The 13,750-nt window shown below is 39.7% G+C and overlaps 3 protein-coding genes across 4 annotated transcripts; 2 read left to right on the forward strand and 1 right to left on the reverse strand.

Moving 5' to 3' along the window:
• On the forward strand, positions 967-3,629 carry LOC109717180 (receptor-like protein 51; the record flags this gene model as incomplete). Its single annotated transcript, XM_020242852.1, has 1 exon — positions 967-3,629. A coding segment is annotated over one exon (858 nt), but the record flags the coding sequence as incomplete, so codon positions are not given.
• Positions 3,756-4,703, reverse strand: LOC109716955 (forkhead box protein L2-like). 2 transcript variants are annotated; one of them, XM_020242580.1, is made up of 3 exons: positions 4,412-4,703; positions 4,232-4,324; positions 3,756-4,113 (listed from the first exon to the last, which is right to left on the reverse strand). In XM_020242580.1, exons 1-3 carry the CDS (start codon positions 4,646-4,648, stop codon positions 4,033-4,035), a joined length of 411 nt encoding a protein of 136 aa, XP_020098169.1. In that variant the 5' UTR covers positions 4,649-4,703; the 3' UTR covers positions 3,756-4,032. The 2 variants fall into 2 exon arrangements, with proteins under 2 accessions (XP_020098169.1, XP_020098168.1); XM_020242579.1 differs by having other exon boundaries at positions 4,232-4,345; positions 4,412-4,702.
• Positions 6,437-11,787, forward strand: LOC109717480. Its single transcript, XM_020243294.1, has 9 exons — positions 6,437-6,679; positions 7,420-7,548; positions 7,645-7,774; positions 7,959-8,079; positions 8,562-8,643; positions 9,371-9,424; positions 10,087-10,125; positions 10,618-10,711; positions 11,423-11,787. Exons 1-9 carry the CDS (start codon positions 6,437-6,439, stop codon positions 11,551-11,553), a joined length of 1,023 nt encoding a protein of 340 aa, XP_020098883.1. The 3' UTR covers positions 11,554-11,787.

Genomic DNA, 13,750 nt, shown 5'->3' on the forward strand with positions numbered 1-13,750 from the left:
GATAGTAAGAAAAAAAAATTTGTCAAATTCACAGATAATAATAATATGCCAAAAAGGAACAAGACTGTAAGAGTTGAAGGAAAAGGACCAAGAAATTCGAAAAAAAAAAATTGAGACACAAATTTTGTTAAAAAAATTAATTTGGCCCCCTAAATTTAAAATTTATAATATTTTAATTTTTATTATTAAGGACTTTTATATAATTTTAAAAAATTTAGAGGGGGCATGGCCACTGTGGGCCCCTCAATAGCTCCGTCCCTGGTCCGGTGCATAAGAAATATACTAGTACATCTGGTTCAAGCAAATACTGATTCAAAAACGAAGAAAACTCCACTCCGCTCCCACACACAACCTCGAAAGCAGCAACTTATTTTATCATTTTTTAAAAAACTGACACGAGACCTCTGTTCTCCAAATTCCCACTTTTCCTCTCTCTCTCTCTCTCTCTTTGTCTCTCTCTTGCTCTCTTTTTACACTCGTGCTCTCTCTCCCACTCTCGCTCCCATGGCCACCCCCAAAACCCCACCCTCTCTCCTCCTACTCCTCTTCGCTCTTCCTCTTCTTCTTCTTCTCCTTCTCCTCCCCTCCATCGCCATTGCTTCCCCCAGAGGCCGCGGATGGATCCTTTGTAGCCCCCGGAGACGACGAGCTCCCCGCTTCCCCTCTCCCGACCCCCTCCATCGATACCCAAAAACCTTCCTCTTCGATCGAAATCGAGGAGCGTTTCTTCTTAGTTACTGTTTTTAGTGTGTGAGGGTGAGAATGAGGAATGTTGTGTATACGCTAAGACAATTATTTAGTACAATTAATTAATAGCGACATTTCCTTTTTCTTTTTCTTTTTCTTTTTTTTTTTTTGGTCGGTGTCGGCGCGCGGGAAGAGTGTTTCCATGGGGATTTTTTTCACTTTAATCCATTAAAACTTTATAATTAGACACTCATGTTGTTCTATAAAATTAATTAAAAAACNCCGGGGCTCTGGGTCTCCCGCCTCCGCAACCTCACCCTCCTCTCCCTCGTCGACGTCCCCGTCCTCGTCTCCGCCCCCTCCATCGTCATCTCCCAGATGCCCCACCTCCTCGCCCTCACCCTCTCCCGCGCCAACCTCTCCGGGCCCCTCCCCCACCACTGGCACTGCCTCCGCCTCGCCCACCTCGACCTCTCCTCCAACCGCCTCACCGGCCCCGTCCCCACCTCCATCGACCTCCTCGCCTCGCTCCGCTCCATCGACCTCAGCTCCAACTCCCTCTCCGGACCCCTCCCCGACTCCTTCGGAGACCTCCTCGCCCTCAGAAACGCGTCTCTCTCCAACAACTCCTTCTCCGGCCCCATCCCCGCCTCCTTCGCCGCGCTCTCCGCCCTCGCCCGCCTCGATCTCAGCTCCAACCAGTTCAACGGGAGCATACCCGCCTCCCTCTCCGAGCTGCGGGGGCTCAGGGTGCTCAACTTGGAGAACAACAACTTCCAGGGAGTGATCCCCTTCAACGCCTCCTTCGTGGCGCGGCTCGAGTCCTTCAAGGTGCGGGGGAACGCCAACCTCTGCTACAACAAAACGCTGCTCTCGCCCAAGCTCAAGCTCGGCGTCGCGCCCTGCGATCGCTACGGCCTCCCGCTGTCGCCGCCGCCGCAGCGGGCGACAAGGTCGGACTCCTCGGACTACGCGGAGGACGGCGATGGCGACGACGACGACAATGGCGGGGGCAAGGGTTCGGATGGCGGAGGACGCCATGGGCCGAACAGGCTCGTGCTCGGAGTGGCCATAGGTTTGTCTTGTTTGGTGTTCTTGGTCATCTTCCTTGTTTGCCTCTCTAAAGTTTGCCGATGAAGCAGAGTTCAAAATGTGTCTTGGTTTTGGGGTTTTGGATCAGTTCTTTCTTATATTTAATCGTTTATTAAGAGATGGATTTTGATTTTTGAACGAAGATTTTGAACGAAGATTTTGAACGAGGAGCTGTGTGTGTGTGTGTAAAGTTTTCCTTCTTTGGCAAACCAAACTATTCAATTCATTGTAGCTTCTTACGGAATAGTATTTATTTATGTGGCTGTTCACGGAATGTTGGTTGGGGGATTGAAATTTATGGCCATGCTATTTGAGTTTATGAGAGTAAGTAGGATGACGGGTTAAGAAAGACTTGTCAAATTATTTTAGATAATCTGTAGTATTTTTTTAAATTAAACATGCAAATACATGGGTTATGGGTCGATGCCCTCGGTTTATTATTATTTTCTTTTTTTGAATCTGTTGGGTTTTACCTTTGAGCTGTAAATTGTCCTTTGCATCTGTTTTATACTGATGGTTCTTTTAAAAGTAATCATCTTTTCTCTTCTTTTTATTTTTTTTATTTTAATGCCAAAGAAAGTAGCAATAGGGGGGCCGGGGACAAAATATAAAATGTGCTGACAGCACAAATGCGCGAAACAAGCAGAGTTCTAATTGAAGTTCATCGTTAACACTAACACAAAAATCAAAACTACAGATCAAAACACCAGAACAACACATCAGTTTGCAGCTTAGCATTGTCGAGAATATTGAATCTATGGAGCAAATCTGATTTAAGTCATAGCAAACAATCCGCCCTTTGCAGAGTATCTGCAACCATATGTACCCTCCGAGTTGATACCTCTAGCTATTGTCCAGACTCCAGAGCTTACAAGAAACAGAGAGACTACTATTCGTCCTCCAAAGCATTCATATCAGCACCGTTCCAAAATGCATTACAACTATCAACACTACTACAACACAGAAGATCTAAAAATCTCACAACTTAATTTCCATGAATCAGCTGAAACATACAAAAATCCACCAGTAAATTTCATGAATTACCAGCTAGATTAAAATTGAAGTCGCACCAGTCTGACAGGTTGATATGGTGCTCTTAGGTCTCCATAATCACCTATCTGACAGGTTGATATGGTGCTCTTAGGTCTCCATAATCACCGAACGGCGGTGAGAATTGATGCTAAAACTAGGATTCTGTTTACTATAAATGTTGCGACAGAATGCAAATTACATTTGATAAAACTAACAAACTGAATTCCAACTAATGCAAAGCCAATAGCAAGACACTTAACAAGTAGGGATAGAAAGTGCCAAACATAGTTCTGAAGCAGGAGAATAGAAGGGTTAATAATAGCAACAGAGACTTCTTAAACCTTCAAAATCCACATAATGCAGCTGATAGAAATATGACCTTAGTTGTTGCACACATTATGCGAAAAAGCATCTTAAAGATTATCAAGAAAGCAAGTTATCATGCTAAATACATAATTCAAGAATAAGGGTATGTTCGGTTCATGATTGGAATAAGAATGAAAAATAAAATTGTATTGCACTGGAATGGTAAATAGAACGATGCAACATCAAAATATATTTGGTTCATTATTGCAATGAAAATCAAAATGAACATTTAAAATTTTAAAAAGAGAGTTCCGGTTAAAAGAGAGGAGAGTCATGGAAGGACAGGAAAGAGGTGTTTGTGAGAAAACGTTTTAAATCGTTTACTTTATAATGGACCAATCTCGAGGGACCAATCTTGAATTTAAGGTCATAAATGAATTGGGTAATTCCCATTTCATAGTGGAATCGGAATCAGAATACCATTTGTATAAAACAAACAACAACCATCGGAATTAATAAATCTCATTCCAATTCTATAATCTAAAATAGGTAAACCAAACAAGTCCTAAGTGTGATTATGATGTCTACAATATTCTAGATGAAAGAGTTGGAGAATGAACCTAGAACAACAACAACAATAATCTCCATGAAGCATCAGTTTGCATCAACAATACAAAGAGTCACATAATCATACACTGAATAACGCTAGCAATCTCTCAAGCAACATACACGCTAAACTAAACTACATTGGTACATTGAAACTATATGTCATCTTCTCCTTCACTTTGACTCTCCGCAATTGAACTAATATAACCCAAAAACATTACTCTTCAGCTACTTTTTAGCCCCTGGTTACATGGCATAATTTTGATTCTTTTCAAATCAATTCAAAACCAAATGAGATAGGAAATGTACTTAAGGTATGATCAGCTTCTTTCCGGCATATATCGTGTCATTGTTAACACCATTAGCTTGTTTGATGGCGTCGACGGAGACCTAAAATCACCATGTCATCATTGGGGCATTTCCACAAACAGTTAGTAACCAATCACATTGAACAGCCAAATTAAACTGCTAAAAGAAATAATAATAATAAAGAAAGAAAGAAGCCTACCCCGTATCTCGTAGCGAGACCCCAGAGGGTATCTCCCTTTTCGATCACAACGACCCGATCTGAGCATGATTCTCTAGCGAAACCCTCGTCAAGCTTGGGTTTATGAGTAGAAACCTAAAATGGCGCCAAACTTACACGAAAATAGCGGAATGTGGGAGAGACTAATGTCGTAATTTTTACCTTAGAGGGCTCAGGAAGTTGAGGAGGTGGTGGGGGAGGAGGAGGAGGAGGAGGAGGAGGAGGTGGTCGAGGATGCGAGTGGTGGGGGATGAGACCTTTGACGACGCTGAGTGCGATACCGGAGAAGACGAAGAAGCCCACCGCCTTCGCCACGGCGGCTTCTTTTGATCGGCCCTTCCGGCCATCTTCTCCGGCGGCGGCGGCGGCGGCGGCGGAGGCGTCGGAGGAGGAGGGCATCGTTGCGAGGGTTTAGGCGAGAACTTCGCCCACGCGTGTAGTTGGTGAGCTGAATCTCACTTTAATTTGCCTCTCCGTACTTGACACGGTAGGACACGTGGCACGATTGGGGCTACTGCTAATGGGCCCTTAGTAGGCCTGATGGTTTCAAGGCCTATTAAAACCCGTATAGATTATAGTGTGTGTCCAAACCCGGGCCCACTTGGGCCGTATTAAAATGGAGTAGATGAATAATCCAACTAAGACTCCAGTGGAGATTGTGAGAATAATAACATTGCGTACAGTGAGAAGATACGATAAAAAAAAATTATTTTTTTTACTGGAGATCACATTGTATAGTTGTAGTATAATTTCTGCGATCGTATCAGCAAAGAACAAGCAATCTTAATATACTTACTTTTGTTCCAACTCCTTTTGATCCAATAAGATTAGGTAGTTCTCCATACCAATTGGACGATAAAAGCCTATTTGGCCCAACGGTGTAATCTGAAAATTGAGTACAATACAATATGGTTTGCAGAAACTCCGACTCTGAAACATCTGATTTTTCTGGCACCAGGATAAACAACCGTAACGGCTTGCTGACGGAATAATGGAAATGATATGGATCAGTTTGAATCAGATTAGTTTATTAATTAAACTGATTTATCGAAACGTCTATGGAATAATAATGGAAATAACATGGATCACAAGATCGGATAGGATAACTTGTTTTTCTTTCTTACCCAACACGTCCTGATCAAAGGTTGCGACAAATTTTGGTGACTTTGAGAGCTCGAAGGAAACTTCAGTATTTATCTCTCCCACAATTCTTGATGATTCCATAGTCCCCACGAACCTCTCAACTGGACCCCTCTCGAGACTCCTGCTCCTCAAATATATCACGCAAACTCTTTAATTCAACTACAACCTGAAAAATAGATCGGGCACTTCTCCGTAGCACTTCACTCACCTACTCGTTTGCGACATAAAAATTGTTGCGTGCGCATGGTCCACTACATGAGGCGTGGACCTTTCATCACTCCTTTCACACATAAAATAAAATTAGAATTTACAAATAGAGTAATGCTATTTCAGCACCTTTTGTATTTTTTTTAATTTTAAAATATTAGAGATAATTCATTTTAAAATATTAAAAGAAAAAAAATTCAAATCTCTATTCTATTTTTACCAAACAAATATTTTAGAGGTAAAATTTACAAGGGATCGATGATTATTCCCACTTAATTTATTTTGTATAATTTTTTTAAAATAAATAAAAGTGACAAATGTACCAAATGTTGTTTACGTTCATAAATAATTTTTATAATATTTTATAAATTTGCATGTGTGATGTTATTTAATCAATAGAAATATATGAGTCACAAAGTGTAAAAGTCAATAATAAAAATTTAGTTATTAAATTTTAAATTTTATAATTTAGTGCAAAATGATTGGTAAGCGTAACATTTTTCTTTAAGACATTAATATAACTGATTGATTGAATGGTGATGATTTGGAAAAGAGATGGAACTATGTTGCCAAAATATAGTTTGCAGTTCACGGATGATCTGGTGGACCAAGTCCACGCAACACTTTTCTGAAAGCGTCAGAGAACTCTTATACTCACTGGAGCTAACCGTATCTCAGCAATGTTAAAAATCGCACTGCGCGGCTCCAAAGCGCAAAACCGAAGAATAAAAATCGCAACAGAGTAGTGGTGGAGGAGAAGGGAAGAGAAGCGCTTCTAAAGCAACAGAAGCGCTTCTCACTGGAGTCAGATCGGCTTCTTCCTTGTCGCCCTCCCCCATGGCGCAATTCCTCTCCCCGGTGCGCGCCGATTCCCTTCTCAAGTTCCAGAACTCGTCGCCGACTTTAGTACTCGGCTACGGAGATCGGCGGCGGAGCTCGGGGGAGGCCACTAGGCTCGGGGCCGATCGGCGCCGCCGCGTGCGGAGATGCGTCAAGGTCGCCGCGGCGGCGGCGGCGGGGAGGAGGGGATCGAGCTCGTCGGATGATGTCGCCGATGATTACTATGCAGTCCTTGGAGTGGTAATCCACATCTATACATTCGATTTTGTTTAGTACTTGTGGTATTTTTCTTTTTTAATGTTAGTTTATGAAATGTTGTTTAATGATCCAGGAGGAGAAGAAGCTAGGAATTATCAGTTTCTATTGATCATCTGTGGAGAATTTTTTATTATATATATACATTTTTTAACCTGAAATCGTTTTTTTGATTAATGCAATAGCTTTGAAGTTCCGGCCAAAGGAGTTTCGTGTGGTTGTCTAAAATTAACGCTAGCTTTAATTTTGAATATTGGAATCAAACTCTGGTGTAGGGGCTAACTTAGATGGATTGGATTTGGATGTTGCTCTTATTATAAAATTATCTTGCCATTTGTTGTCCTTACGAGTCCTGGAGGTGTTATGTGAATGGTTATGTGTGCAGGGCAGTGTGGATGAAGCAAAATGGATTCTTTTCTACATGGTCATTTAGTATTTACTAGGGAACGGGAGTTAATGACAAAATTTTTGATGTTAGGTATATTTATAGTAAGAGGTTTTCCAACTAAGAAGATGCATAGATGAGAAACTGGTGGAATATTTCTTCAACTTGTGTTAGTTTTATGCAAATGGTTTGGTGCTGAAAGAAAAGGGACACAAGATATTAGCATTATATACTTAGGAACTTCATCTGACGGTTTGCCACTGCATTTGTTAATGAACATCTACCTCTCTACGTCTATTATTTAGCTTCTTACACATTTATAAATTGTACAACATTTCAGATGCCAGATGCCACCCCGCAACAAATAAAGAAAGCTTACTACAATTGCATGAAAGCATGCCATCCGGACTTTAGTGGGAATGATCCGGATGTGACTAACTTCTGTATGTTCGTCAACGAGGTCTATACGGTAGGCTCCTCAGACTTATAACTTGAGATATGACTGTTTATAATGCGTGCCCAAGTTGTTGTATTCAGTCAGCTAACATGAATCAGGGAAGAGCAGGTGCTCAGTGACCCTATGCAGCGTATGGTGTACGATGAAATTCATGGTTATGCGGCAACTGCTATCAACCCTTTCTTGGATGACAGTCCTCCCAAGGATCACACATTTGTTGATGAGTTTTGCTGCATAGGTATTCGCTGTTTCCACTTCTACATTAAATTGTATCTGGGAAGTGAAAGAAACTTCTTTGTATTGCTTTCTTGATTAAACTCTAATATAGGAATGCACTTGAGATGTTAATATCCTATTTGTCAGCGTCTTATTCTCTGATGTTTCCCATATTCATTTATTGCCTTTTTCTCATGTATAAACAGGTTGTAAAAATTGTGCTAATTTGGCTCCTGATGTGTTCCGAATCGAGGAAGACTTTGGAAGAGCTAGAGTTTATTGCCAATCAGGGAATCCAGATCTAGTTCAACAAGCTATTGATAGTTGGTTAGTATTTGAAATTTGAGGTTTAATTCCTTTCTAATATGCTAATGGAATAACTCCTCTGGCTCTCATGCCTAATCAATTTTTGTCGCTAGATAGAAAACTTCAGAGGATTAATCCGCTTTTTCCTGTACCATTCTTGAAGGAATAGGAACATGTGATTCAAGAATTCTGTTTTGTTGTTAAATCCTTGATATTTGATATTTTATCTCCTGTAAGTTCAGTCAGTTTGTTAGACAGTTGAGCTTCTCTCTATTCTGGCTGTAGTAAATTAAAATGGAATTCACAGTGTTATTCTTCAACCAAAGTGGATTTGGTTTATCCATTCCTTCAATAATAATTCCATGACTCCCCAATCTTAATTGATGATGATCCATTATTTGTCTTTTCTTGTAGAGTTCTCTTTCTTCATTATTTATTTATTTATTTATTTTTCTCTCCCTTGTGCTAATATTGCTTTGTTGGAATCTTTATCAACTTTCCAGCCCAGTTGATTGCATTCACTGGACTTCTGCTGCACAACTTTCGCTCCTTGAAGATGAAATGCGCAGAGTGGAGAGAGTAAATGTAAGATAAACTTCATATCAAACTTTAATCGAGACAGTGATATGGTAGTTGTGTTTATAATTGATACTTATCTTGCTTCTTATTGTTTTATGTGGTGGGGAACTAAACTAAGATGACAGAATAGGATTGTAGCATTTTATCCATGTTCTATTGTTTTCTTTTCTTCTCTTCTCTTTTCTTTTATCTGTTTTGTGTGAAGGACATTACACAACCAATGTGTGCAATCATGTCAGCATGTTATATGGTACTAAAGGCAGCATATATTCTAGCTGTTATCAGCATCATCAGAAAACTGCAGTGTTATTTATCACTATTTAATATGTTGAGTGCTTCAAATGACTATGATTTGCTGTAAAGGAAAATGGTTCTGAAAGATGTAAACTCAGCTTAGAAGCCGATCTTGTGTTTTAAATTACTGGTTGAATCAGAAAAGCATCCGTTGATACTTCACCAACTTGAGTTTTATTCAGACATGGCTAGAGCAGGGAAGACCTAGCTTGGCACTTGATTTTGCGAATGGCCCAGACCCTCTATTAAGTTATATGGCACTTGCTAGTTTATTGAGCCAAATTTTTCGAGATCATCATAATTTTTATTGCTAAATCAGATTATTTCATCCATTTCTATGTTAGCTCTCAATCTAGAGTTTTTATTTGGCTTGTGTTCTTTTTTGTTCAATGAAAAGCCTGCTAAAATAGAAGCTAACTGTTTTATGGTCTTCGACTAGGTTGGCCTAATGCTTGCGGGCATGGGAGGCTCATCTATTGATGTATTTCGCATGGTATTTATTCGACTATCTTAATTCATGATCATTTCTGTCATTTTATCTGACAATGCAACTTTCCAAATTATGCACGAGTGCTTGTCAAATGTGGATTAACTCGATCAGTGTCACTAATTGACCCGTAGGCCCTAGCCCAAAATCCTTTGATGATTAGGAGTCAAGCACGTTGTTGAAGTCCAGTTGATAGCCCTAAATTCTTGCTCATAGATGTAGTCAGCAGTGAGATATTCTCGTATAGTAAATCTCTATTCTTCTAGGGTAATTTAAATGCGATTCAAACTATTGAATGCCATGTATATTGAGGATCAAATGCTTGAACTTGTTAATGGGCTCTCTGCTGGTGGAGGATGAGGATTCCAGACTTGAAACCTGGTATAGGGTTCATGTATATGCTCACTAATGTTTCCTTCTATTACATTTCATGTCATAAGATAGTGGTTGGGAGTCCTAGCCGGCTGCAGTTTGTCTAGTCTGTTGTAGTTCATTTCTAGCAAAGTTTGCCGCTGGCTTATGCAGTCCACACTGGTACAAATTAAAATCCAGATTTTAGAACAGAGATATTGATTGTTATGGAAAAATTCCATATTATTGACAAGTGAGATTAAGATGCATAGTTTTTCAAAAGTGGTTACTCCTAACATTTTTAACACACATAACAGGCAAGTTCGCGGTGGGAAAAGCGACAAGCAAAAGTCTTGGTATGTTTCCTGATTTTTCAATTTACTGCTATGTACTTTCTCAAATTGTTAGCTAGACTACATCAGTAATGTCGAACACCACTTTGATTTCTTGCTTTTCACGTATTGCAGTCTTTATTCTTCAGAATGAAGCCTGATAATCATTTGAGGATCTCTGCCAATTTCTTTTAATTTGTCTTAGAATATGATCTCAGCAGATCCTATCTCAATAGGAAAGTCATGGATCATATCTATTGGTCATAATAATTGCATTCCTTTGCAATTTTCTAAGATACCAGTGTGGCTTGTAATTCTAATTGTGAATCTCACTTATTTAGTCAATTTATACATAGTCAAACATTTATATGCAATTTGCAAGCATGTTATTAGCAACTGTTACCCATATAGGCAGAGTTTTATAGCAATAAATTTAGGAATAAAAATTACACGATATATGAGATTCACCAGCCTTAATATTTACTCATCTCATCGGAGTTGGCTTCTTGCATTCAGGAAAAGGTTAGGATTCGAATGATGAAGAAAGATTCTGATACAAGTGGGTCTTGGAGTGATGTTTGGAGAAAGTCGAGAAGTTACGAAAATACAGGTACTTCTAAGATAAAAAGTTATGTAATGTTACCAGTATCTTTTGTTTTGTCAGCTATATAACTTTAGCTATTTCTTAATTTATCTTCAAGGTTTATAACTTTGCCTGGAAAAGTGTATGAGCCTTATTGTTCGAACACATTATCACTAGTTAGATGCGTCCACATTCATTTGAATCAAAACGGACGTAATGCCTGCATGAATATGAAATATATTATTCAGTAAAATTTGAGCATTGTCGTTGTTGATTACGATGTTAATTGCTTATATCTATGTATCGTGCTTCATCTGGATGTGCACAATATAAAAGATCATTGGGTAGAACCTCATGCATAGTTTCTATACGAAGCAAAAAGCAACTCTTGGGGGAAAGGCTTGTCCTGCAGCCTGATAGTTGTTGCCCTATAGACAAAATCTCTTCACTGCACTAGTTCTATTTGCTAATTCTCAACTAAATTTCTCCTATTTGATTCTTGGGTGCTTATGTAATTATCTTTATGAATAATACCATTGGTTTAATTCATATCTCAACCAATCATCCATAGTAGTAAGCTGGTTCCATGTCGGATGCTTGCCTGCTGCATCGAACATGTTCATCTTGTTATCATGATAGGGCAATACCGAGTACTAGAAATACCTAAACTTTGCATTATTCAGATACTAATGTTAAGTTTTGAATTAAAAAATAATAATTTAGTGGTGTGATTTTCAGAAGAGGGAGCAAAGGAGAGAGCAAAGAGAGCTGCAGCAGCAGCAAGAAGGTGGAGAGAGTACTCGAGGAGAGGAGCAGATAGACCTCCGACATTCAAACTTCCAGAGGCGATGTCCAGCAAAGAACAATGAAAGGAGGAAATTACTCTGGGTCAGCATTTCTTGCCTATTGATCTGACTCAAAATTTTTTTTTTTCCCCGTTTCATGTTATATTATATTTGTAAATCCAGTATAAATCAGATGATAATTTTACATGGGGCCTCAGGAAGGTCACTACCCTCTTTAATTTGTAATATATGTACATACTGTACCACTTCGATTATTTTGATTGATATAGGGAATTATTCTCCATATTTTAAGAGTCAGATTTGGCTTTGTTCTCATTGGGAATGCATTAGTCTTGTGCATGTATAGAACTTCAGATCTTTCTGAGTGCAAAGTCAGACGTCTACTTCCTTGTTTACACTACCAGATTAAAAGTTTGAAATTAGCGTCGTCTTAATGACCAAAAAGAATGAAACACTGTTCACACCACTTGAAAGTTGAAACACTTGCAAACAAATGGTTAGATTGCAAAAGAAGACACACAAAAGAAGGGATTGAATTGTGTTGAGAGTCTTTATTTCGATCCTATCTAACGGTGCAGGCAACAGCTTGAGCCCAAGATTTTAGGTGTTTTCTCATGGCTAAACTATCACTGAAAGAAGGCAAAGCATAATAACAATTGAGTGGTGTGACAAATCTCTCCATCATGTATGCTCTCCTCATCCTTCGGTGCGCCCGATTCGCCGAAACTGGTCTAGCCTCTGAGCCCCTCTCACCGCAACTCATCGTATATATTTGATTTTGCGCTTCGAAACTAGTGGTCTGTTTTTGATTGCTCTCTACCCTTCTCTGCTCGGTGCTGACCGCTTTAGCGCATTTTGGATCTCCGTCGGATTCTTCGTTCGCCTTCTCCTCTGTCGACTCTGCTGTTAATACTTCTAACGGACCCCGAGCTTTCGGCCCTATTCGGAGAAAATCCTTGGTCATGGGTTGGGTTTCTTTTGGCTTTTCCCTACATAGCATAAGAGGAGGAGATGGAGTAGTAAGGAGATTGGAGAAGAACCAAAGAGAGTCGATACATTCCAAGATCATATCTTCGTCCATGTATGTGGTCGCCTAAAGAATATAGTGAATTGGGACGAAGTGGTAGGGAGAGGGAAATACTATTGCAACTAGAACTACATAAGCAGAGGGAGTTTGAATTTGGTGGGTTGGCACGCTATCGTTAACCTTTCGAGGTGGCAACGGCTCTGTGGCGCACGTGACAGCTAAAAAGAAGTCCTACGCGCATTGGCGCAGCTTTTGAGGACGCGCCCAGCCAACCTAACCACCGGTCCCACCAAATAATTTACTTGGGCCAGATTAGACTTTCAGAGTTTGGGGGCCCAAAACTCTCCAATCTGAGCCCAAACTTGCAGGATTGCTGACTGCGTAGGCAGATTTTTTATTATTATTATTATTATTATTATTATTATTTATTAGTTTAACGGTGCAACAGACGTGGCTATTTTTTCTGTCTTTCTCCAGATTGATAGATGTTGAATCAGTCGGTGTGCGTAATTGTGAAGCTCAATGTAAAGAGATGGACAAGTGAGCGTGTCCAGAAGGACATCCAAGTCTAGATGATTCCGGGCGAAAAGGCACGTTTCAATAAGCCGGTATCTTCAGATAAGTGGTAGTATGCGACCACTCTCGACTCACTCATTCTTCATTCTTTCTCATAGTGTGGTCCTCCTCTGCTCTTTAGTTCAACTTAAATGGATTCATGATCTATCATCTATGTAAGACGGCATAATCAGTTCTTCTTCGCCTGTAAGGCAGTATTTGGTTAGGGGATAAGAATAGAAATAGGCTCTTATTCCCTTTTATACTCAAACACTAATTTTTTATCCGAGAACAGTAGTTCTCGGTTAGTTATAACTATCCCCACCAACACCTCCATTTTCTATATAAAACTATCTAATATTTTTTTTATTCCATATTATCTATCCAAACATTATTTTTCTGATCTCCGGAAACAACCCAATTTTCATCCAAACACTATTTTTCTTATCCCCATACTTATATCTATCCCTATAATAGTTAGTTCTTGCTTATACTCGAACCAAACGGTACCTAAGTGGCTAAAGAAAAAAGTGTCACCAAGTCCTTAATTCATTTTTTATTTTTGAAAGTAATTTTGTTCCACCAAGATCCAGGGAGAAATTATATCCTTGGACCTTGACCGTCACTTCATCTCACGGTCTCACCTCATCACCCCTCCCCTGCATCCCATAAATCCCA

Source organism: Ananas comosus, linkage group 11, assembly GCF_001540865.1.
Source record: "Ananas comosus cultivar F153 linkage group 11, ASM154086v1, whole genome shotgun sequence".
NCBI classification, from domain to species: domain Eukaryota; kingdom Viridiplantae; phylum Streptophyta; class Magnoliopsida; order Poales; family Bromeliaceae; genus Ananas; species Ananas comosus.